Source organism: Chlamydotis macqueenii, chromosome 8, assembly GCF_036417535.1.
Source record: "Chlamydotis macqueenii isolate bChlMac1 chromosome 8, bChlMac1.mat, whole genome shotgun sequence".
Classification (NCBI taxonomy): domain Eukaryota; kingdom Metazoa; phylum Chordata; class Aves; order Otidiformes; family Otididae; genus Chlamydotis; species Chlamydotis macqueenii.
In genome coordinates this window covers 36,841,720-36,863,443 of record NC_141563.1, presented here as the reverse complement: position 1 = coordinate 36,863,443, position 21,724 = coordinate 36,841,720, and the positions used below count along the sequence as shown (strand labels likewise).

The 21,724-nt window shown below is 44.3% G+C and overlaps 1 protein-coding gene and 1 long non-coding RNA gene across 4 annotated transcripts; one reads left to right on the top strand and one right to left on the bottom strand.

Annotated features, from left to right (window-relative positions):
- Positions 1-14: 14 nt before the first annotated feature.
- Positions 15-12,522, bottom strand: LOC104485056 (uncharacterized). Its single transcript, XM_086753142.1, has 13 exons — positions 12,208-12,522; positions 11,643-11,946; positions 10,050-10,246; positions 8,867-9,045; positions 7,754-7,834; positions 7,150-7,328; positions 5,510-5,702; positions 4,445-4,536; positions 3,731-3,887; positions 3,055-3,177; positions 2,324-2,457; positions 1,873-1,954; positions 15-210 (listed from the first exon to the last, which is right to left on the bottom strand). The coding sequence occupies exons 2-13, from the start codon at positions 11,933-11,935 to the stop codon at positions 127-129; spliced, it is 1,794 nt and encodes a 597-aa protein (XP_086609268.1). The 5' UTR covers positions 11,936-11,946; positions 12,208-12,522; the 3' UTR covers positions 15-126.
- Positions 12,523-12,525: 3 nt separating this feature from the next.
- On the top strand, positions 12,526-20,495 carry LOC147600015 (uncharacterized). 3 transcript variants are annotated; one of them, XR_015259167.1, is made up of 4 exons: positions 12,526-13,053; positions 13,177-13,331; positions 17,650-17,780; positions 18,593-20,495. It is a non-coding gene; the product is annotated as an uncharacterized LOC147600015 (long non-coding RNA). The 3 variants fall into 3 exon arrangements; XR_015259168.1 differs by having other exon boundaries at positions 13,174-13,331; positions 19,981-20,495; XR_015259166.1 differs by having other exon boundaries at positions 13,174-13,331.
- The last annotated feature ends 1,229 nt before the right edge of the window (positions 20,496-21,724 follow it).

The following is a 21,724-nucleotide window of genomic DNA, read 5'->3' as shown; positions in this document are numbered from 1 at the left end:
ATAGACTTAAAATTCAGGATTAATATTTTTATTAATGGTATCAAAGACTTAGAAAATGATTGACATTAAACATTTCTAGTACACAGTGCTGACTTTAAACAGCTGATTGTTTGAGAATGGCTGCAGTCACATTCTGATGACAGGATACCGACACGGAGACAGGACCTGGTACTTCTGCTGTTCTATGATCTCCAAGCACTGCGCAATTACCTAAATAAAAACAAAAGACAATATAAGCAATAAGCCTCTGAAACAAACAAAAAAAATAGTAAAACTTACTATTTATGCATTCATTCTGTACTGCATTTGTTTGTTCTTTTTTGCAAAACAGTGAACATTTAAAAGGAGCAGGTGTTGGCAATAGATGTCGGTGCAATGTGTCACAAGGGCAGAGGAAACGTACAGGAAGAAATGTCTTCAGGGTCCCAGAGCTTATCCATTGCATACAGAGACCACTGAACCGTTTTAGAGTCGCTGTGGTGACAAAAGAACTGCTTTTGGAACACGGGGAAGCTATTTTCCTGTAAAACTCCCATGAAGATATATTACGTGGCAGTCCATGTCTGTTATTACATAGCGGTGCTCCTACCATTCCCAATCACGTATCAAAAATGAGCAGAACATCCATCTCTTTCTGAAAAGTCATCTTCCTTGGTGTCTTGTGACAATAGGGACTGAAAATATCAACTGGTTTTGGTTTTTAAAAACAAGATAATTCTCCATCAAGATTTTGTTAACTTTTATCATATGAGGCATATAAGTTTCATAAACATTTTGTGTAGCCTGTTGGAAATCAAGAGTCACAATAAGCATTTTTCTAATTTCATTGTGCATATTCCACTGCTACTGGAGCACATGGTGCCTTTTAAAAGCCTGTTCCGAAGAAAGCACATTAAGGACCTGAATGCGCACGTGCTGTCAGTTCAGCCAAAGCTAAACGTAAATTCCATCTGTGAGGAAGAACTGGGATAAAGTAGCAGAACAATATTTTATAATACAGCTAAATATGCAGAGATAAGTTGTGGTGTGCTGGTGAAAGTTCCTGAGAGTGACAATGATCCACTCCAACTCTCACTTATGTTCTTTTCATGTGCAGTTCCTAGAGAGAGGTAGTCTCAGGGCTCGAGTACTAGAAAATACTTCTCAGTGCTCTCCCATTATCAAAGTACCCACAAACTCTAGAGAAAATATTTAACATCTACAGAGTACCATAAACATGTACCATCCTGTACCAGGATTAATTGATAGCAGGCTCTATTCGTGATCTTTTAGTAAACAAGCTGCAGAAGCACAAAGAACATTTAAAGCATTGCTAATAAACAATATAACAGGCAAAACAGAGGAACGAAGGCTGCGATTTTCAGAAAGAATCTAATGGAGTGGAGGTCTGCCAACTTAAAAAGTAAATAGAAAGGTGGAGGGGCCATTGCAAATGTAAGCAGCAAATTACAAGCAGGAAGAGAAAGTTGCAAAAAGAAACATCCCAGGACAAAAGAATGGAAAGCGTGTGAATGGTAAGGAGCCTGAACTTAAAAGAGTGAAGATACAGGTGATTATGCAAGCCCAGAAAAGAAAGGATTTGGATACAGAATCAAATGGTAAAGTCAATTAAGGGGTTCAGTGAGAGAATGCTGCAGTCAAGTAACCAGAATTCAACAGAAACTTTCTCGACAGACTAATGGGGAAGAGAAAAGATGAGAACTGCAAAGCTCAGTGCCACAGAAAATGTAGGGAGAAGTGGGAGACCCAGCTCTGGGAACCAGCACGCCACCGACCCTGAGCGAGGCGCAGGCTTGTACGTTCACCGCAAGATCCTCTGCACATCTGAGGATAAAGTGTACTGTAAAGAGCATATAAAGAAAAACCCCCTACCTTTCTAGTATTTTGCGGGAGAATTACACCATCATCCCAGAGTCTGGTAGAGGAGTAAAATGCAGTGCTTTCTGCCTCTAGCCTAGAGAAGACAGAGTAATAAACAAGCTTAAAAGCACAGAAATGTAATAAGAACCATCAGGCCAGCAAACCAAAATCATAGGTGAAGGCGGCACATCCTTCAATCTAGCGCAGTACTACTCTTAAAGTTAATTAGAATCCAGCAAGCCATACACAGCAGATCTGATCGTTCTGCAGTACGCACCATCCACATTCACATTCAGACGACTGGAGCAGACACAGAATTACATGGACATTTGAAATATTTTTCAGCAGATTAAGGTTTGCTTTACTTGTTTGGGATGTGTTGATTTGCAAGATGAACAAAAGCAGGCAATTTAACTAATTAAATCCCAGTGGAACTGCAAGGGTTTCTATGTAGTGTCCTTACTTTTCTTTCAGATGTTTTAGCTCCGATTCATCGTCCCCAGCTTGCGGGACTGTGGAGAAATGCCTTACGTCTACCAGAGCAACTCTTGCATTAGGCCACAGGAACAGAAAGTTTGGACTGAACGATCTCCCACACTACAAAAAAAAGCACAAACTCATTGAAATGAGTCACAAAAAGATGGCTGTAGGATGACACAACCAAGTTCAAGGCAGACTGTAATACAGGTTAATTAGTAAAGTGTTAATGCTACACCTCCTGTATGAGTACAGACACCCTGCGGTGCCAACCATCACAACCCCCACTGCCTTCAATATTCCTGTGTCATTATTTCATTTTTCCTTTGAGGAAACACCCTCCTTGGGTGTTTAATTCTGAGGAAAGAGCCCTGTTGCACTTACTGGCAGTGTGAACAGTATGCACAGCAGCACAGCTAAAGCAGAGGTGTTCCTTGATCACTGAAAACAAACAGCATGTGCTGAGGAAAAGGCAGGACTGGCTCTGAGTAGGGACTTTTTCAGATAACCTGTTTTTTAGAACTGGCTCTAGGCTCTTAGATGCAGACCAAATCTGTAATCACACCTTGTGATGCATGTCGTACTTTAAAAGCAGTGGAAATAGCAAATTGCATCAAACGTCTGTGACAACAGCTGACTCGGATCTAAAAACGAAATGCTCTGAACTCCTGGTAAGAAGTCTATAACCAAACCCGTTAGTATTCACGCTACCCGTACCATAACGTAACTGTCGGGCCCAAAACAGCCGCCGATTACAATGGTGATTTTGGGAACAGCAGCACACGCAACAGCAGCCATCATGGAGGCCTGGGCTTTTAACCTGTGGGAGTGAGCCTCTGCCTGAAATGAAAATAAAGATTTCAGATCCTTTAAGTCTTTCTTCTAGATTCCCTCTGTGCCCACCAAACTTGTATTTCTAAAATTCTAAAATTCTGTAGGATTCTTTCTTCCACAACAGTAGGCCAGCATCACTAACCAGCACAGCCCATTTGCACTTATGGGACAATGTAAATCAGCAAAACAGTCATAACCAGCGTACAAAAACCTACAACACAGTGCAACCCTTGCTCTCCCAGGGCTGCATCCAGCAAAGCTCGGATACAACGCAATTATGCCAGGCTTTGTCCTAAGTGCTGGTGACAGCTGGGAGGAACAGGGCTGCAGAAACAGTCTCCGCTCACAGAATCTAATGTGGATTTTTTTTAATTAGAATAAATTGAGAACATTAATGGAATTATTTAGGAACAAAATAATTATGAAGCTTCTTGGTTTAAACCATCAAGAGTAGTTTTAAAAAATGGTTTTCTCAACAACAATTTTCAAAACGTAATCTTAAACAAAACAAGAACTAGGCATTGCTTGAACTAAGCACATTGAACTAAAAATGCCACACCTGTGAGATGCTTGTTGGCTCTGCTGTATGTGGCGCGGTATTTTGGAAAAAGAGGATGGGAATGCTCCGCTGACTGCACAGCTGTACGAAATGGCTGCCCTTGAGAGAAGCATCATGAGACAGCTCCCCGTTGTTAGCCACGATCCCCACCAAGCGCCTACAAAACAGACACATAACAGTCAATCCGCAAAGTTTATACTTTCAACCTAAGGAGGCTCTAAAAATCTATTTTACTACCTTACGACCTTTTTTTCCTAATATGATTTGACTGGAAAGTTGTATGCCTTCATGGACGTGTTAATAATACAATCTGACCAGAACTACACAAGGTTTTACTGTATGGGTGACGACATGGCAGAAGGGATGATAGCTTTCAGCTCAGCCTGGGAAGGAACACTTTTGAAGATGCTGTTTCTTATTTCTTAAGAAATCTGCTTCAAAATTCCAACTGTCAGGCTAGTAATTTTTGTGAACAAATAATTTCACAAAGTCATGCAAACCATTCATTTGTAATCACTCTCTGCTGCTGCTGGCCTGAGATATGATGAATTCAGAGCTCAGAGACAGAAGACCAGGCTTCCTAGAAGTATTTGATGACCAATTCTCGAGTGATTCAGAACTTCATAAACATTGTTATTGGAATACCATAAAACCTAGAAAGCTATTTAGACAAACACCTCCATACATTTTGATAGTGAAATCTCAGAGCCTTACCCTTCCACGTGGCCAAATCCTGTTACCAACGTTGTCCCGTAATTAGCCTTGAACTCCTGGAATCTGCTTCCATCCATCAGGCGGCTCAGAATCTGCAAAGAAACAGAGTCTTTACTACAGGAACGTAATGAAAAGAGGACAGTTCTGCTAAAAGATATGCTCTGCTCCAACAGCAAGGAGGCCTGTATGACGCAAGAAGTCCACCTAAACGAGCGTAGAGGCCTTCTGACGGCTCACACTCTGCTAAATACTCAATATGCACAAACCATCAAATTTGTGTTTACGTTTGATTACCAACCGTGTATTCTGAGGCAAAGATCAACTCCAAGTTTATTTCAGTGTTACAGAGCACAGTTGTTCATGTGCATCAAAATATTGTTAAAAACCCAGCGTGTGCAGTTACAGTTTGTGTGCGTAACACATATTGCTCATGCTTTTTTCAAACAGTTTAAAAGCTGCCTCCAAAGCTACACTCAGTCAATCCCTTTATCCGTAGGATTTTACCCCTGGAAAGGATACTGGATTCACATCCTTGGAGACTAAATCTCTTCTAGAACAGCACAATGAAAACAGCACACGCAGTTCTGCATGTCTCTGCTTATGGATTAGTATCTGTTCCAGCCTCAAACAAGTTTAATTTGAGCTTTGCTGTTTTTTCAGTCAGTAGGCATTTAAGTTACAAGAGAGAGTCTTGACTATTTTAGGGAAGGAAAAAAAAAAAAAAAGACGAGGAGAGGCAAACAGGACACGTTCGCAAGGCAGCCAAAAGAGTACACGACATAACAGCATCTCAAACAGCGCGTGGAAATAGATGGGGATCAGCTGGCATAATCTGCAATTATCTTATCTCGAGCAGGTTTGCAGCTTAAATATTTTCTATAATTCTACAAAATTGTTGCCATTCTGTTTGTTGCAGACTCAAGATAGTTTGGCAACTGCTGAGGCAATAACACAGAACACCTCAGGTACTTCAGGATTCTCCAAGAGAGAACAGCCTGCTGCCTGTTCATCCGGAGCTACGAGACAGCGCAAACGGACGAAGGAACACGGGATCTGTCCCCTTACCAATTTCACAGGCAGAGTGCACCTGTAATCCTGCGGTGCCAGTCCCAAGAGCTCATCAGAACTGTAGAGAGGACTGTCGTGCTCCACGGCCTCCTCGGGCAGTGGATCATAATTTAACGTGGAGATCACATTCCGAATGCATTCATAGGCTTCCTTTTCTGAAGATGCAAAATGGTCACTACAGCCACTCACTCTAGGAGAGAGAGCATTAATTAGTATTGAATTAATGAAATCTGAATTCTGACAGAAAACCCAGACTAAAGGAAAAACCTTAATCTGTACTGTGACTCTCCAAACTCCCTGAAAATAGTGTGGTTTTGATCTTGTATGAACAAGCTGAAAGCAGTTCAGCCAGTGATATTTCCGTGCAATCTGACCCAAAACCAAATTCACAATTTCTTCCCTGTGACCCTTGTGCTCACCTATATTAAAGAAAAACTTTTGAGTTTATTTTCACAATGATTTTGTTGCAAACAAGGGAAAACAAAAGGGAAAACAAACTTTAGAAAAATATTTAAAAATAAGCATTTCCAGCCTGGATACAAAGACAGTAACTTATCACGTGTAACATAGCTAGCTGACTGTCATACTAGTGATTCTTTTTGTGAGAGAGGTACGGAATCTGGTTACCCTACACGCAGCACAGACTGCCAAGAAGAAAGCAGCAAAGCCACCCTTCTTCCTTATCTAGAAGGGAATAACTACTTCGGCAATCACAGACACTTCTGACATAGAAAAATAGCCGTAAATAAATGGTTAGACAGCCACCATCAGGTTTATTTCCTGTTTGCTCATCCCTGCTATGAAGCCCTCACTAACAGCAGAGGCAGGCAGGATCTCCATGTTTCTTCCTTCCTTCAGGTACTTTCACTAGCATTCAGATTTTTCTCTGGAGTGAGTCAGTCTAGTGTCTTCAGAAGCAGGCAAGCCAAATGGAAAGAAGTCATACCACCTCTCCACTCAGTTTAGGGGAAAAACCTGAATTTCTTATGCATTTTCCCCATCATCACAGTATTTGAACACTCACAATTATTTTTTGAATTCATGTATTCTGATGTTTACATTAGGACAAGAAGTGATACCATCCCTCTTCCACAGCTGGTCACTCGGGCACAGAGGAACTGACTCGCCTGAAGTTGTTCAGAAAGGACGGGGAAGAACAGGGAACAAATCCAGATTTGTCCAGTCCCTGCCTCACCCCGTACCATCACTTAATTCTCCTTCCATTGGGCTGATCTACAAAAACCCCATACCTGAGAAGGAAAGCAAGCAGTGTACTAACAGGTTCTACTTTTAGCCCTGAGCCTGACCTCTGTACTTCTGTGAGATTTCTATCAGAGAGAGAGCAAGTGGAAGTGGAAAGTTCCCGTGGACGGCCGTAAAGCTGAAGTTACAATGCCATGTTACTTTTTTAATTCCAAAGAGTTACATCTAGCCCCAGGGTACTCCCACATACAGAACTGATAATTCATGTATCATTTCTACCTGGTTTTTTTTCACCGCCTGTTTTTCACTCCTTGAGGACCATATTGTATCCTGTCACTGCAGGAGCTTCATTCACATTATTTTAAGATAAAATTATTTTCTTTAAAGCTAAGTATGATGAATTCTCTCTGATTTTTAAGACTTATTTCACCTACTCGGAGTGAAGTTTAGCCCCTCCTAGGTCCTCGGGAGAGACATATTCTCCTGTAGCAGCTTTCACCAGAGGTGGGCCAGCAAGGAACAGTGTACCGATTTTATCGATGATCACAGCTTCTTCTGCCATGGTTGGAACATAGGCACCTCCAGCTACGCAGGAGCCACACACCACTGCCACCTGAAGGACACAGAAATCAGAGCATAGCAGGATGCTGGAGAGGGGAGAACGGAAAGGCAAACCATCAGTTTCTTTCAGAAACATGCAAGGGACTAAATTGCAGCTTGGGGAACAATGAGATAGGGGTATAAATACCAGCAGGAACAACAAAGCTGGTTTTGAGAAAGCTCAGCGTTTACTCTGAAGTAACCTGGTGATCTGATGCTTTTCCATCACAATCAATCCGTAAACATTTGGAAGATCCTTAAGTATTCTGTTATGTGAGGTGCTATTTGAATCTCCCTTCTCCACAAGTAGAAAAAATGAGCTTTAGGATTTTTTTTTGCATGTTTGAGAGTTGTTCCTAGAATCTGTATTAGCACAAAACTTTTTTCAGGACTCGGTTGCTCACATAAACCACACTTGTACTCCAAACGGCACTGTACCTGAGGGATTCCCATGGCAGACATGATCGCTTCGTTGTAGAAAAGCCTGCCACCGTGCGTCTTGTCAGGAAACAGCTCTGACTGACACGACAGAGGAAAGACAGAATTTCAGTATCAGCGACAAAAGCCAACGCTTCCTCTTCACTCCATTCATTCACAACAGACTCCGGGAGGTCACCACTAACAACCGTACCTGAAACTTTCACTCACTATGCTATTTATTCCCCTTACACATCCTGCAATTCCACAACAATACCCATGTGTTTCGAAAGCTGAGATAAGTCTTGTGTTTTTCTGTGAAACCAATTTACTCTGCACAAACCGAGACTGTAGACACGGAGAAGGGGAAGCTCAGGTTCGTACGTTATCAGTGAAATGACTTCAGCACACTTAGTTGTCAATCCAATTTCTTAAGGCGGGTAAAAACTTTTTCTATGTGTTTGCTTTCCATCTGGAGAGGGAACAGCTACAGTCTCTGTGATAATATGACCTCTGCACACTGGGAAGTAGCCTGTGCAAAGTCTGGTTTTACAGTAAGAATTTCAAAACCTACATTTTCAAAGGCCATGGAGGTTTCTGCAGTACTATCACAAACATTACAATAAATACAGAGTAATTGTAGGGATTCTGAACTTGAAAATAGAAACCTCAAACAATGTACTTCTTAAAGACACCAACGCATTTCTGCACGCTGAAAACACCCATGCTTGGTCAGCACTCTGTCCCCCCACTGATATTCAAGTTTCTAAACTTGGATTAGATGCAAGATTAGCTGAAGCGATAACCACTGTTACATATCCCCATCCCTGGAAACGTTCAAGGCCAGGCTGGCCGGGGCTCTGAGCAACCTGATCCGGTTGGGGATGTCCCTGCTCCTGGCAGGGGGGTTGGGCTGGGTGGGCTTTAACGGGCCCACCCGAACCATCCTGGGATTCTACGATTCCATATTCAAATAATCTCCTGGACTCCAATTTGTAGATAAAACTCAAATATAACAGACAATGAAAGTCAACCAGCCAAGAAAACAAAACACAGATCTGAGGTTTATTGCTAAACATTAGGATGATTAAAACGAGCGTAGGTATTTTCCTCCAGAAATGGTTCTGACCTTACCTGCAGTGGTAGGAACGCTCCCCCGCTGTCAACGAGGTACACAGCCAACAGCCTGTTCTGCATGGCTATTTCTTGAGCTCTCAGTTGTTTCTTCACTCCAATGGGATAAATAGTTCCTCCTTTCACAGTCGCATCATTTGCCATGAAGACACACCAGATCCCGCAGATCTTGCCGATTCCTGTAAGCGGTACCACAGACACAGATCAGAACTCTGCAAAATACCAGAGATGAAACAAGGGCGGCACATGACAGCTAGGACGTTTTCGGTTATACTTTACCAAGCAGCTGCAAATTAAGTTGCAAATATAACACAGGCAAGAAATCTATAGCTCTTCTCTGGAAGACAGAGAGATGACATTTTAAAAAAAATCTAAATGACAGAACCTGAAATAAACTTACTCCTGGTGACAATGTGAGAGAAAAAAAATATATAGCCTGACTACCAACTCTTGAGATAACAGGGAAGGCAATTAAAAATACCTTTTTAAAACTGAAAAATGTAACAGTCTGTGACAAAAGATAGGATTTCATTCTCTGTTCTTCTAGTTACTTTTAAAACTGAAACTGCTCCTCAAAATACAATGACAAGGCTTGTCTATAGTTTGAAAAATGTTACAAAATAAACGTCACAGCTCCTGTGTCACACAGTAACTTGGTCCCCTCTCCTTTAACAGACAATAGCTTATTTGAAATCCTAAAATTTTTGAGACAAAAATCAGTAACTGTTACATAGAATAAATCACTAAATTTAGAAGAAATGAAATAACTTTTTTTTCCTTAAAGGTTTCTCCCAGATTTCCCAGCAAAAATTGCAGGAGAATAATACAGCAGTGGCTGAACCCTTTCATGCTGCTACTGGAAAGGACTGGTGGTCACTTTTGCTGGGAAAGCGCGCTCTTGAGATACTAAAACATTCCATAAACCTGATCACATGTATCCTCCTTCCTCCTTCCAAACACCTTGCCTTCAGAGAGCAAGGCTGGTTGCTCTGCGAAGGCGTGCAGGACACAACTACGGCAGGCTGCCACCGACTCTGCACCCAGGCAGCATGATATTAAGGATCACGTTGGTTCAAACCCATCTCTAGATCTAATACCAACCATACTGAAAGATACAAGCAAAGAAACAAACGAACTTCCCCAATGTCCCCTTACACCCAACGCTGCATTTGCTGGCAATTACCCGTCAGGCACCCGGCGGCAGGGACGTCACCGTACGGCATATCGAGGCCCGCCAGCGGAGACAGCTCGAGGAAAGACGCATCGTCAAGCAGCAACTTCAGGCGCTCGCGAACAAACAGCTTCTTGTTTCTCTGAGTATGACGCAAGATGGCATGTTCTCCCCCTCCTTTACTGACCGTCTCTAGCAACTCTGAATATCTGATTTAAGAAACAAAGTTTAAATTAAGGAAAACCACCTTTACGTACAAGTTTCCCTTTCTCACACTGAACACAGTACCTACATGTACCGCAGTTTTCCTATCAATGGGATGAGAATGAAGTCAAATTTGCATTTTCAGATTATTGTTTCTTACAAAGTGTAATAAAAAGCACAAGTTTGCTATTTAAAGCAAGCATTTTAGTTTCGCCATTCAAAAATTGTACATTAAAGAAAAAAAAAAAAGAGTGAAACAATGTGCCAGTCCTAATTCAGCACGGACGTTTACCTCCACGTCCCAGCTACTCTAGACAAGGATCCAGTCAAGGGCTCCCTCCTTCAGCTCCCCTCAACCCGCTTACCCGACAAAAATCAGGAGCTGGTAAGTGGAATAAATTACTAATTCTAGGAGAGATGCACGCTCTACAGCACGGAAGAGATACTTTAAAAGTACTGAACGCTAGAGTGTCACCACAATCATCAAGAGAGGAAGCGATTACCAATGTCACTGTCGGGGCAGCATCAAGTACCGATAAAGAATTAAACAAACCGTAAACAAATGTGGTATCGCAAATAATTTTGGTCTTAAACCAAGTTCTTAATTTATTTCAAATAAAGCATTTGTCATCAAGGTGCATCATCTTTAACTAAAAATACTGTTTGACGTGACTATTTAGGCACCACCCTGTACGTGACTCCCTTGTCTTACTGTGGCTTCCTGCAGACTGTAGCGACTGAACAACCTCAGCAGAAAAAAGCTAAGGATTCTTAATAATGTCGTAAATGCCGCCACAGGAGGGCACAGTGCGTTTTCCACAGCTCTGCTTCCAGCTCGCGGATCGTTCCTCTGAACAAAGGCCTTTGAACTTTTGCCACCTGATCTTGAAGGACAAACACATAAAATACTTTTCCTGCTTTCACCAGTGAATCGCGATTACTCGCAACAACCGTCCCCTGCTCCTTCAGGAGGGATCTGGAAATGCGTGAGTCACCATGTATGTCTTTGGATTCAACATGAAACGCAAAACAAATTTCATGAACGTCTAGAAAAAAAATACTTCTTGGCAATACGTGCAAAACAACGTCACGTGTCACTGTTTTAAATACAGTCTGCACCCAGGTTTAGGCATTTCAGTCAACATTTAGGCTCCTGTTCTGGGGGGCTGATGTTTTTAAGTGCTGATCCTTGCAAAATTCACTCTGCAGAGAAGCTGGCCAAGAAAAGAAGAGTCAGGAAACTAGCTGAAGCTTGAAAATGGTTAGGGAAAAAAACAGCTTTTTAAATTTTTCAGTTAGCATTCTTCCTAAGTTAAAAGCTCCTAAAAGTGCCCGTCAGTAACTCTCACATCGTCTCACACGCAGCGATACTTTAAGAACAGCACAAAAACAGTTTATTACCTTTTAATAACAGCCTCACTGTTCCTTAAATTTTCTTCAAACACATGTCGGTACACGGACAGGATACGTCCATCTAAAACAGGGTAAGTTTTGGCACACCGTCTGCGTTTTGCTTTACTACTTACTAAACGGCGGGGGAGCACGTTGCACGTCCTCGCTGGCTGTTCGCCGTGACACCAGCCCTCGCACTTTCTGTCCCACTCGCGATTTAAGGTTTGCACCCAGGGCAGCAGGGGAGAGGCGGCCCTGCGGGGCGGGCCGCCAAGGGAGCACAGAGCGGCGCCGTTCCACATGGCCCTGCGGACTGAAGGGAGAAGAAACAGCATTTATTGACAAAAACCTGCGAGTTCAGGTTCCCTCGGCTGAGGAGGCGAGGCAGGCACCGCACCGCCGGTTCCCGCACTGCAGCCCGCACCCCGCCCGGGGAGCAGAGCCGGGGCCTGCGGGATCCCGCAGCGCCCGTTCCCGGGGCAGGAAGCGCGGGGCTCCCCGGGCGGCCCGCCGCTGCCCTCCCCTGCCTCCCCGCGCCCGCCGCGGCCTGCCCCGCTCCCCCGCCGCCCCTTACTCGGGCAGCCGCCGCTCAGCCCTCCGGCCCGGGCCCGCCTCTCGGGGCGGCTCCGCAACGCAGAGAGCGGCCCGCCCCCGGGTGTCCTCTGCCCCGGGTCCCCGGGCCGGGCCTGCCCGCGGGGCCTCGCTGCGGGCCTGGCCCGGCCCTGCTGGGCCGCAGCTCCCCGCCCGCTCCCCGCAGGAGCCGCGCCGGGCCGGGTTCCGCTCGGTCCCGGGCGTCCCTCGGCGGTGCCCTGGGCCCGGTGCTGCCGCCCACCGCCCCGCGTCCCCTCCCGGCCCAGCTCCCCGGGTCTCCCGCGCCTCAGTCCCCGCCGCTGCCCTCAGGGAAGGCCTGGGCGGGTCTGCGAGAACCGTAACTTCGCCTGGGAAGGGCAAACGTTACAGAAATAACACAGGGAGCAAAATGTCTCCTTTCCAATGGCCTCCTCTCAAGCAGCGTGTTGCGTCTCCTGGGGACAGCACGGCTGGGCGCGGGCAGACGACATTTTGAGTGACACCGTTCCTCTCAGGGATAGCTGTAAGCCGTTCGAAGCTGTACCCGCTCAACCAAAATGCCTAAACGCTTTCTAATTAAGCTTATCATTAAAATATTAAAATGAATTTTTATTTTTTCCTTCCATCCCTCATCCTCTCCCTGGGCTGCTTCAGACAGTTTGCTATTGTTAGTCATGGCGTAGCCTTCTAGAAATTACTGCGTTTTGCCTCTCAGCGACTCATTAAAATGCATTCCTGCTAGAGAGCTCTTTATCCACACATATTAATAAGGCTTCGGCGCGATAATTGAGCAATGACTTAGATGTTCATGAGTATAAGCATGAACATAGGCAAGAGAAAGAATTTGTAGGTAAATAAGTTGTATATGTCATTTAAAAATTAAAAATCTTGAGGATAATAATTAGACTTGCTGAGCTGTACTAATTTAAAATAATCTTTTTGTTTGTTTGTTTTCCTTTTACACTTGAAGCAGATAGGACTGCCTTTGATACTGCGCTCGCTTGTGTCAGGAAGCTCAGTGCGCGTGGAGCTGCGGGAAGCAGTGCCGCTGCCCTGGGTGGCCTCAGCTGTCCCCTGGGATGTTCCCGATTCACCGGCCGTCGCGAGCCCTGTGGCAGGGAGATGAAGGTCTGTGCTGAACCCAGTGGGAGCCCGGGGAGGAGCGGGCTCTCTCAGGGCAAGCGTAGCACTCACGGGCAACACAGGCACTCCAGGGGTAGAAGAGGGTCATGCTAAACCTGGGGTGGGCTGTCTGCACGTGTAAAGAATCCCCGTAAAAAAAGTAGGGTCGCCGATCTGATTGCACACTCCTAAAATGGCCACGAATTCTGGACCAGCCAGAAGGAGGCGAGTGGTGGGTGGTTGTTACTGCTCATGAAACTATTGAACAACCACCCCGATCTGGATGCCTGTTGTAGGCACTGCCGCAGCCACAGAGCGGTTCCCGGTACAGCCCGTGTATGAAGTTAGCAGCCTGCTACACCGGGCTGGGTTAGGGTACCGGTGGTGGTGGTTGTTGATTATTTCAGCTCATGTCTTCCCTCCCTCCACGGTGAAACCAGAACTCTCTTCTCCCAGCAGTCTGAGAAACTTGTAAAGAGCTGAAGATGAGAGACAGAAGACACTTTGCAGCTTTGTGTAGACCCTTAGCATTTCCTGTGGGATTTTATGTGAATTTTTGTGCTCTGTGTGGTGCAGGTGATAATGGGGAAGGAAGGAGTGCTGACAGAAACTCATGTAAAGCAGGAGAATGCATTTGAGGAGGTCTGAACATCAGAGGTGTTGATGGGAGTGAAACAGCTGGGTGCTCAGCTTGCTGAAGAAGGAATTACTGATGCAAATACTAGAATATGTATTTAAAGTGAGATTTGCGCTTCCCGTCGTTTCTGGTTTGGTTTTTTTTTAAGTTGACCTATATATCATTGCCTGGATTCACAAAATTTTTCAGTACTCTGTTCTGTGAATGTATCAGAGGGACTACTGTTCAATTATCATTTTCATGCTTCTTATTTCATTTTCCATAATTAAACGTTAGACTTTCATGAGATACATTATCATTAAATTCTAGCATTGCAGAGCAATTTCATTTTATGTTATCTTAATTTGCAGAAGTTTTTTTTAAATACCTTTTGCAGTCAGTGTATTGACTTATATTATTTTAGAGGTTTCCCAGTAGATAGAATCTGTATTCGAAGTCAGAATACACTGTGTGTAGTACACGTTGCTTTTACTCAGGCTTAAAAGGGAATTAAATGTTCTCATGAAAGCTGAGCACTGCTTGCTCAGACTAAAGGAAAAAGAAACACTCTTCACAGCATTTCAGCCTCCACATGTATCTAAATGAATGCTTATCGCGAAGAGGAGGCATCAGTCACCAGGTTTTTTTTGTACTGGGAGGCAGCCTGGTATAAATAACAAATCCTGTAATTAGGAGGCAATAGATTCTAATTGACTGACATTAGTCCTCAAGCTGAAATCTAGCCGTTCTCTCTTGTCATGGCACGGAGCATCCTTTGTTTAATGAACACTGAAGGGAAGCCGAGTGAAGTGAGAAAAAATAGCTCTTCTGAATGGACGCAGCCTTGTGCAAGTGTTTGAAGTTGTTATTTTAAGCGCTTATTTTAGCGTCTTTAGAATATATAGAGAGCAGCATTTAGGAAAAATGTTAATGTGGTTGCTTACTTTAACATGAGCTGCGGCTCTGCCAGCAGAGATGAGACATGCCATTTAAGGAACAGCAAAGCTCCGAGTGAAGTTTTTGCTCAACTTTATTTAGAAACTTGCTGGAGTGCACCGGATGCTGGGGGAAACCAGAACACACTTTTTGGATTGTCAGACCAAAGGCAGGAAGGTTCCCACAGAGCCCTCCTCCTTATGTAGCTTCTGGTTCTTATTTAGATTTTGTTTTTTAATACCCAAGAGCTTTTAGTGGTGTTCTGACAATTGTGGCCTGGAAATTTGTCTAAATTAAAGCAGGTTTTGTTTGTTTACTTAAAAGTGCTAACAGACTCAGACAGTCCCACAGCATTTTTCAGGGGTAACATCATTCTAAAATAAATTCAAAATGATTTTGACCAAAAAGTCATTTTCTTTGCCCGCTTGATGCATTTGCATCTATACAAGAGGAACAGCTGAGCCTTGGCAGGTATGCTGAGCTGTCCTCTGGAATTGCTATGAGATGTTAAGAAGCTGATTTTAGTTGCCGGAAGATAGGAGAGAACAGGAGGAGTTAAACGAACTGGTCTGAAGATGGGAGGCTAAACGTGGGAGAAGTTGGGAGCCAGCCCCTCAGCTATCGTAAGTGAACGGAAGGACACTCAGTCCCTGTGGTTCCACGGAGGGTGTATTAGATGAAGCGCTGCTCCCACACTATTTAGCTTCTTATTTTGCATGATTTGGAGCTTTATGAATACCCACATAAGGAGAGTCGTGAAGAGGCAGGCATGCCTTCACACACTGTGTGAAAAGTTGAGGATGTGATGATCAGCTGAGTCATGGGTGCTCTCCTCACATTTGTTCATTGTAGCTCTAGGAGACAGTAGCTGTGTTACAATACCTATAAAATACATCATCAGACCCTTATCCGCATTTATTTATCACGTCATTAAACACCGGATCACAGTGCTTTTTAACTCCAGTTTAGCCTTCCCAACTCGGTCAGTCCCCAGGAAAAGCACATGGAAAAATAAAGGCAGAAGCATATCAAAGCTTTTTCTGCGCTGACTGCGGAGGGAGCGTTGGGAGATGGTTCTTGTGGAGCTGAAATTAGCGTTTGAAGGTAGCCACCTCTCTGTTTCTCCTTCAGAGGAATGTCATCTGCTGTTGGTGGAATGTCCTGTGGAAAAGCGAGAGACCGAAGGAGGAAGGTACGTGGTTTGGGCTCTGAAGTTCAGCAGCTGAGAGTTTTTATGACTTCATAATTTATCTTTGAACCAAAAAGGCTAGTATGTAGGTCTGCACGTGTGGGGAATACTTTAAAAATAAATTCCCAAAAGAGCAAAGTACTACGCAACTCCCTTCACACATGGAAGCTCTTCTACCTCAGACTCTGCCCCTCTTCTAAAAATGTTGGTAGACCAAACTCCTGGGAGAGATTAAAGGGGATGAGGGAGATATGAGAGTGACAGTTCACGGCCGTTGGATTTGGCATTTGTCTCTTGCCGCAAAGAGCTGACAAAACTGTGAATAGTTACACAATAATTGCCATTGTGGAAACAGCTCATTTGGAGAAGACAAGGAGCGTGCATACTTGCTTAAATTACTGAAAAATGTGAGCTTCTGATTTGTCTTATTCCTGTAAAACGCACAGAACCAAAGGAGCAGAACTATATTCTAGTTAAGGCATAATCTAGTAGTGTGCATGATTCCCCACTGCAGGACCAGAGTCTGTCCTGAACTGCGCTGGCATGCGCTGAAGAGAACAGAATTCTGAGAATCCAGGTAACTGGTGGTGATACACAAATCAGAAGAAAGATAAATTTGACTTTCATGGGTTGAAATGGCAGAGCTGGCAAATGGCTTGTTGATTTTACCCATTTTGTTATCTGAAATCACTGCGTGGCTTCTGAAGAACTGTTCTCCATTTTTGATATGCGACAACTGTATGAAGATCTGTCTCCTGAAGTCATCTGAAAGCTTTTTATGGGTTAGAGGAGATGGACGTTCAGGTTGCTGGCAGTTTGGTTTTTTTTCCTAGGAAAGTGCTGGTTGATTTATTCTCCTGTGCAGATGTTTGGCCATGAGCGGTGACACCAAAGCCTCGGTCTGTGTTCGACTGCTTAGAGTCCCTCAAACATGGTTTTGTAAGGCCATTTCCAGCTGGTAATTGGTAACTGGATGTGGTTAGGGTAGTTAGGTAAACACACAGGGGAAGGGAGTGAATCACTAAGTAAATATAATATCGATGCTGTAGGAACTGCTCTTACGTACAGCACATTCGGAGCAGATGTGACGTCTGTGCTCCTGTTGTCAGGAAAATGTTACTTGAAAGAAGGACTGAGTCTGAATGCGTAGTTCCAGATCTGCATATCCACACCTCCTCCACGCATAGGTTGTCTCCGGTGAGACTCTTAACAACTTGTTGGCTTTTAACGTACCTCACTTCTTTTTACATTTCCCCGTAGAAGCTGATCCCCCAATCTGAGGTCATATCAGAGGAGTCTCCGTTGCTGTAAATGTCAGCGTAGCTGCATCATTAACAGCCCCTAAAGTAGATGGTCTGTGTTAATGTAGAAAGACATTTCTGCCAGTGAAAGGCATTATAGTTATTAGTGGTGCTTGTTGGCAGTTCCTGTCAGCGATTTTTGCAACCATGTCACACAGAAAGGGATAAAGATACCGTTTGCTGTGATTTGCGTGCCACATAAAGAGGACAGAGTGATACAGTAATGAAATCACGAAGAACAGCCCTGCAAGTAGCTTTCTCTCCTCTTTTGCACATTTTCAGGATCTTGGTGAGTACGCTAAGTCTAGTTGAAGAGCCTTTCGTTCCTTGTGGGTGTGCCAGCACGTCGGCTGTGACGGGAGAGAAGAGAGACCGAGGCAGAAGGGCCAGTGACAACGGTTGTGTGCATCCAGGTAAGGGGTGTATTCGCTCCTGTTTACAGTGTTGAGGATCTAACCATTACAAAGGCCTAACTGGAAGACAAACTAGATGTTTGATTGCCCTATTGCAACCGAGATAAAAAGCATGCGTGTAGATATGATGCGTGTATATATGCATATGTGCACATGTACATTTTATTTGTAATGAAAACTCTTTGTTCAGAAGGAAGAAAAATCAACATTTATTTCCAAAGTGTGGTCAGTACCTTTCTTTCCTGTGCGTGCATGCATATATGTGCCCCTAATTCCCCATTTCCAGCCCCCAGTTCCCAAACGCTTGGCGCCGCCCTGCCACTGACATTAGCTGTAAAAGCTGTAACGTAATCCTCAAAAATCTGGAAAAGTTAATGTTTCATTTCTTAGCTTTAAAAGTAACTCTGTTCACTCTCTCAAAAAGCTGAGATTTAGCTCCTCAGCAAAGCTGGATTGTTTTGAAATAATGGAAGACATTTTTTGAAGACAAAAACCTCATGTCTGAGCGTTAAACGCTACGAAATTTGCTGTGCTTTGCAGAATATCTCTATTTTGAGTTTTGGTGCAAAGTTTCAGCAAGGAACTGAATATTAAACAACAATAGATAGAAAATTACATAAGCTACTGCCAGATGAGATGCGGCAGCGACACCATAAATCCTTCTCCAGTTACTGCTTTCCTGATCCACTTGGCATGAAATGTTATCTTGACTTCTACTTACTATTATCATAAAGCCACAGGGGTTTCTTCTTGCAGCTACTTGTTTTGTCAGCGATCCAGTAATTGGTAACACGTGGATTAAGATTTTGCAGTAGCAGAAGAACAGAGTGCACCGACAACGGTGGGAAGTGGTGTTCTGAAAAGTCACTTCAGCGTTGAAATCTACGGCCAGCATCAAGGCTAGAAAAACACAGTCTTTAAGAAGCAATGTGAAACACAGTGAACAACTGACAACGCCGGAAAAAGAATGAAAAAGAAAAAAATCAGAGTCAAAACACCCTGTAAAGTCTTAAGGTCCATTTTAAAAGATGGATGGAAGGGTTTTGAATTCTCCAGCCTCCTGTGGGTTACCTCTTAGTACAGGCTAGTGAGTTACTTGGCTCATCTTCCCCCGATATCCTGGACTTAATTGAGCTGTAGTGTGAGAAACATTTATTCAACAACTGCAGGCGCCGACGCTGCGGGGGAGCTCTTCAGCTGGGCTGGAGAGCAAGGGCTGCAAGATTCTCAGAGATTGTTCAATACCGCCGTTAAAACACAGCGATGGATAAAGCCTCCTTGAAACCTCTAAGTCACTGGACAGATCTTTTGATTCAAAATCTTTTTGAACTAGGGTCACCCATGGTTCCTTTGCGGCTCTCAGCCTCGCTGTTGCATAAAAGAGGCCCTCAAATTTCGCCCATTTTGTCTGGCAAGATCCTTTTTTCAGCGTTCATCCTTCGTGAGCACAATTTAATCATTTAAGAGGACACAAAACACCTAACAGTGGGTTCTCAGATCTAATGGAGTCATTTTTAGCTGGTATTGTTAGTAATAAAGTAACAAAGGAACTCAGGCTTTCAAATTGGAGGCAACCTGCTACTTTTAAGAAGCTGTTCTGCATAACTGAATGAGCAGTGCTAAAGAAATGGCAGGGAATTTAAATTTTGTCATTGTCATTTGCCAATATTTATAGCAACACTGTAAGATCAAGACTGTCAGAGGAAGAGCTCTGTAACTGGAGGTGGAAACTCTCCGGTGCCAGAGCTGGGGCTGCTTTGTGACAGTAAGCACATTGCTCGATTATGCTGTCCTGGTTTCCTCTGGTTTTGGCGCTGGGATGAGGAGCACCTGAGAGAGGCTGAACGTCTCCATGATACGGAAGAGAAGAGATGGAGCAACAGGTTTTCTGCTGGAAGGTGGCACTGAGCGCTTCCTGCGGCGGATGGAGCTGGGGGACTGAGCGTGTAGCTCTCTGTGCCCCTCTAGGACATCCAGTCCACGCTGGTGACCCAAGAATTGCTGTAAACAACGAATTTTGGAATGTTTGTGCGGAGGGTATTATAGAAAGCCAAGAAACCAAGGCTGGGATATGCAGTTAGCAGTGAATTTTTCCACAAAAACCTCAAAGAGATTTTCAATTGTGATGTTTTTGGTTTTGAAAATATAATCCAACTTTTTCATTTTTATGTCTCTGACCATTATCCTCTGGTCCCAGCAGAGCAGCAGCAGCGTATTTAACAGCTTCATTAGTGCCAGAGTAATAATTACCTACCGCAGGAGTGGGTATCGCATCAGGAATTTTGATACTGGAACTGCAGCGGCATCCTGATTCTTCAGAAGTCCGGAGCATCGTTTGTAAAGGTACAAAATTAGTGAAACAGATGACGTAATCTGAATCTAAAACAATGCCAATGTATTAAAAAAGAGAAAATGGGAGCCTGCGGGCTGGCCGCCCTGCAGAACAGGTAGCTTACACAGAGTGGGGTGACTTGCTCAGAACAACAGTTTCACCCTCACCCCCTTCGCAGAAGAGACGAAGGCAAGCGTGCAAGCTGTTGGCTGGGCTGAGGAATTAATCCACAGAGATTTGGACTGTAACAGTATTTGCAATGATGCCTTTTCATTTCTTTCCTTGCTACTACATGGTCACAAGTTATCTGCTGTGAATTTTTCAGTGCAATATTCAGAACTGTGTGTTTCATATTTATAATTGGCTGAATAATCCAGACACCAGTTTCTGTTTCCTTTGTGATTATTTATATATAAAAATGTTATACCTAAATATTCTCACAGTTATCATACTAGATTTCAAAACATGCACAAAACAACAACAAAAGTAAAGTAAAAAAAAATCACAAAAGCTTGCAGTATTTGGCGATTTCTAAATGACAGAGATTACTAGCTTCGTGTGAATCTGAAAAACAGATCATCTGTCACGTTTCCTTCCTCTGGATTTTGAAAACAGAAACTGGAGCTGGCTCAAGGGCGCACTGCAAGAAAATGTGGTTCTCTTTCAGAGAGACTTACTTGGGGAACCAGAGAGAGAGATGCGAAGCTTTGCACGTACTTAGAAACTCTTTTCATCTGAATTACGAGCGTCTGAGACCACGCAGTTCTTTCAGGCATCGGGGTGGTACAGCGAAGCGATTTTCTAGCCAGGCCTGTGTAATTACTGTTAGGGTTCACGTGCACGTTTTCACATAGTTCATCAGTCAGATCCCTTCCAAGATTCGGGTTCGTTTCTGAAGTGTAACGCTTCTAGAGCCTCCCCGCCACTCTGCCTATGTTAGGGCTCATTTTTAAAACGACGCTTTAATTTGATATCGAATCATTGTCCATCCTGGAAAGGCGGAGGGGGCCGGGGTGGAGGGTCTGGGGTGGCTGCTGAGGGCTTCGGCTGGACCGACCGCAGGGCCTTGCAGCCTGGTGCTTACCTGTCATCGCCCTCAGTCACCGCTGTCCGGCCGCAACCGAGCTGGCTTTGAGCTCCCAAGCCTTGGCACAAACAGCATCGCATACGGAGAAAAGCCCAGTAAAGGCGGGCAGAGCAGAGGCGAGGGGCTTTCACGCCCCGGCCCATTACATCACCTCGGCACTGCCCGCTGGGTATTTGCTCTCTATATCACTTCTCCCCAGGGGGCTCTAAGAAATCAGCAGATCTCCCCCAGCAGAGCCACCAATCCCTAGCCCAATTCATTCAGGCGCAGCGGGACAGCCGGGGGATTAATCAGAAGGGGAATGCTGTGAATTCCTGCGCGTTTTTCTTTCCCCGGCACAGCTGGTGGCGGGGACACTGCCAGATGAAAGCGGGGCTGTCGGCATCCATCAGCCTGGCTCCGGCGGCCGCATTCCAGGGCATGGACTGGCCTCAGCTGGTAGCTGCGGTGCCGCTTCCCGCTGCCAGGTTAGACGCAGGAGGGATCCAAATTGAAGTGCACCTCGCTCTTCCAGCTTTTGATGTG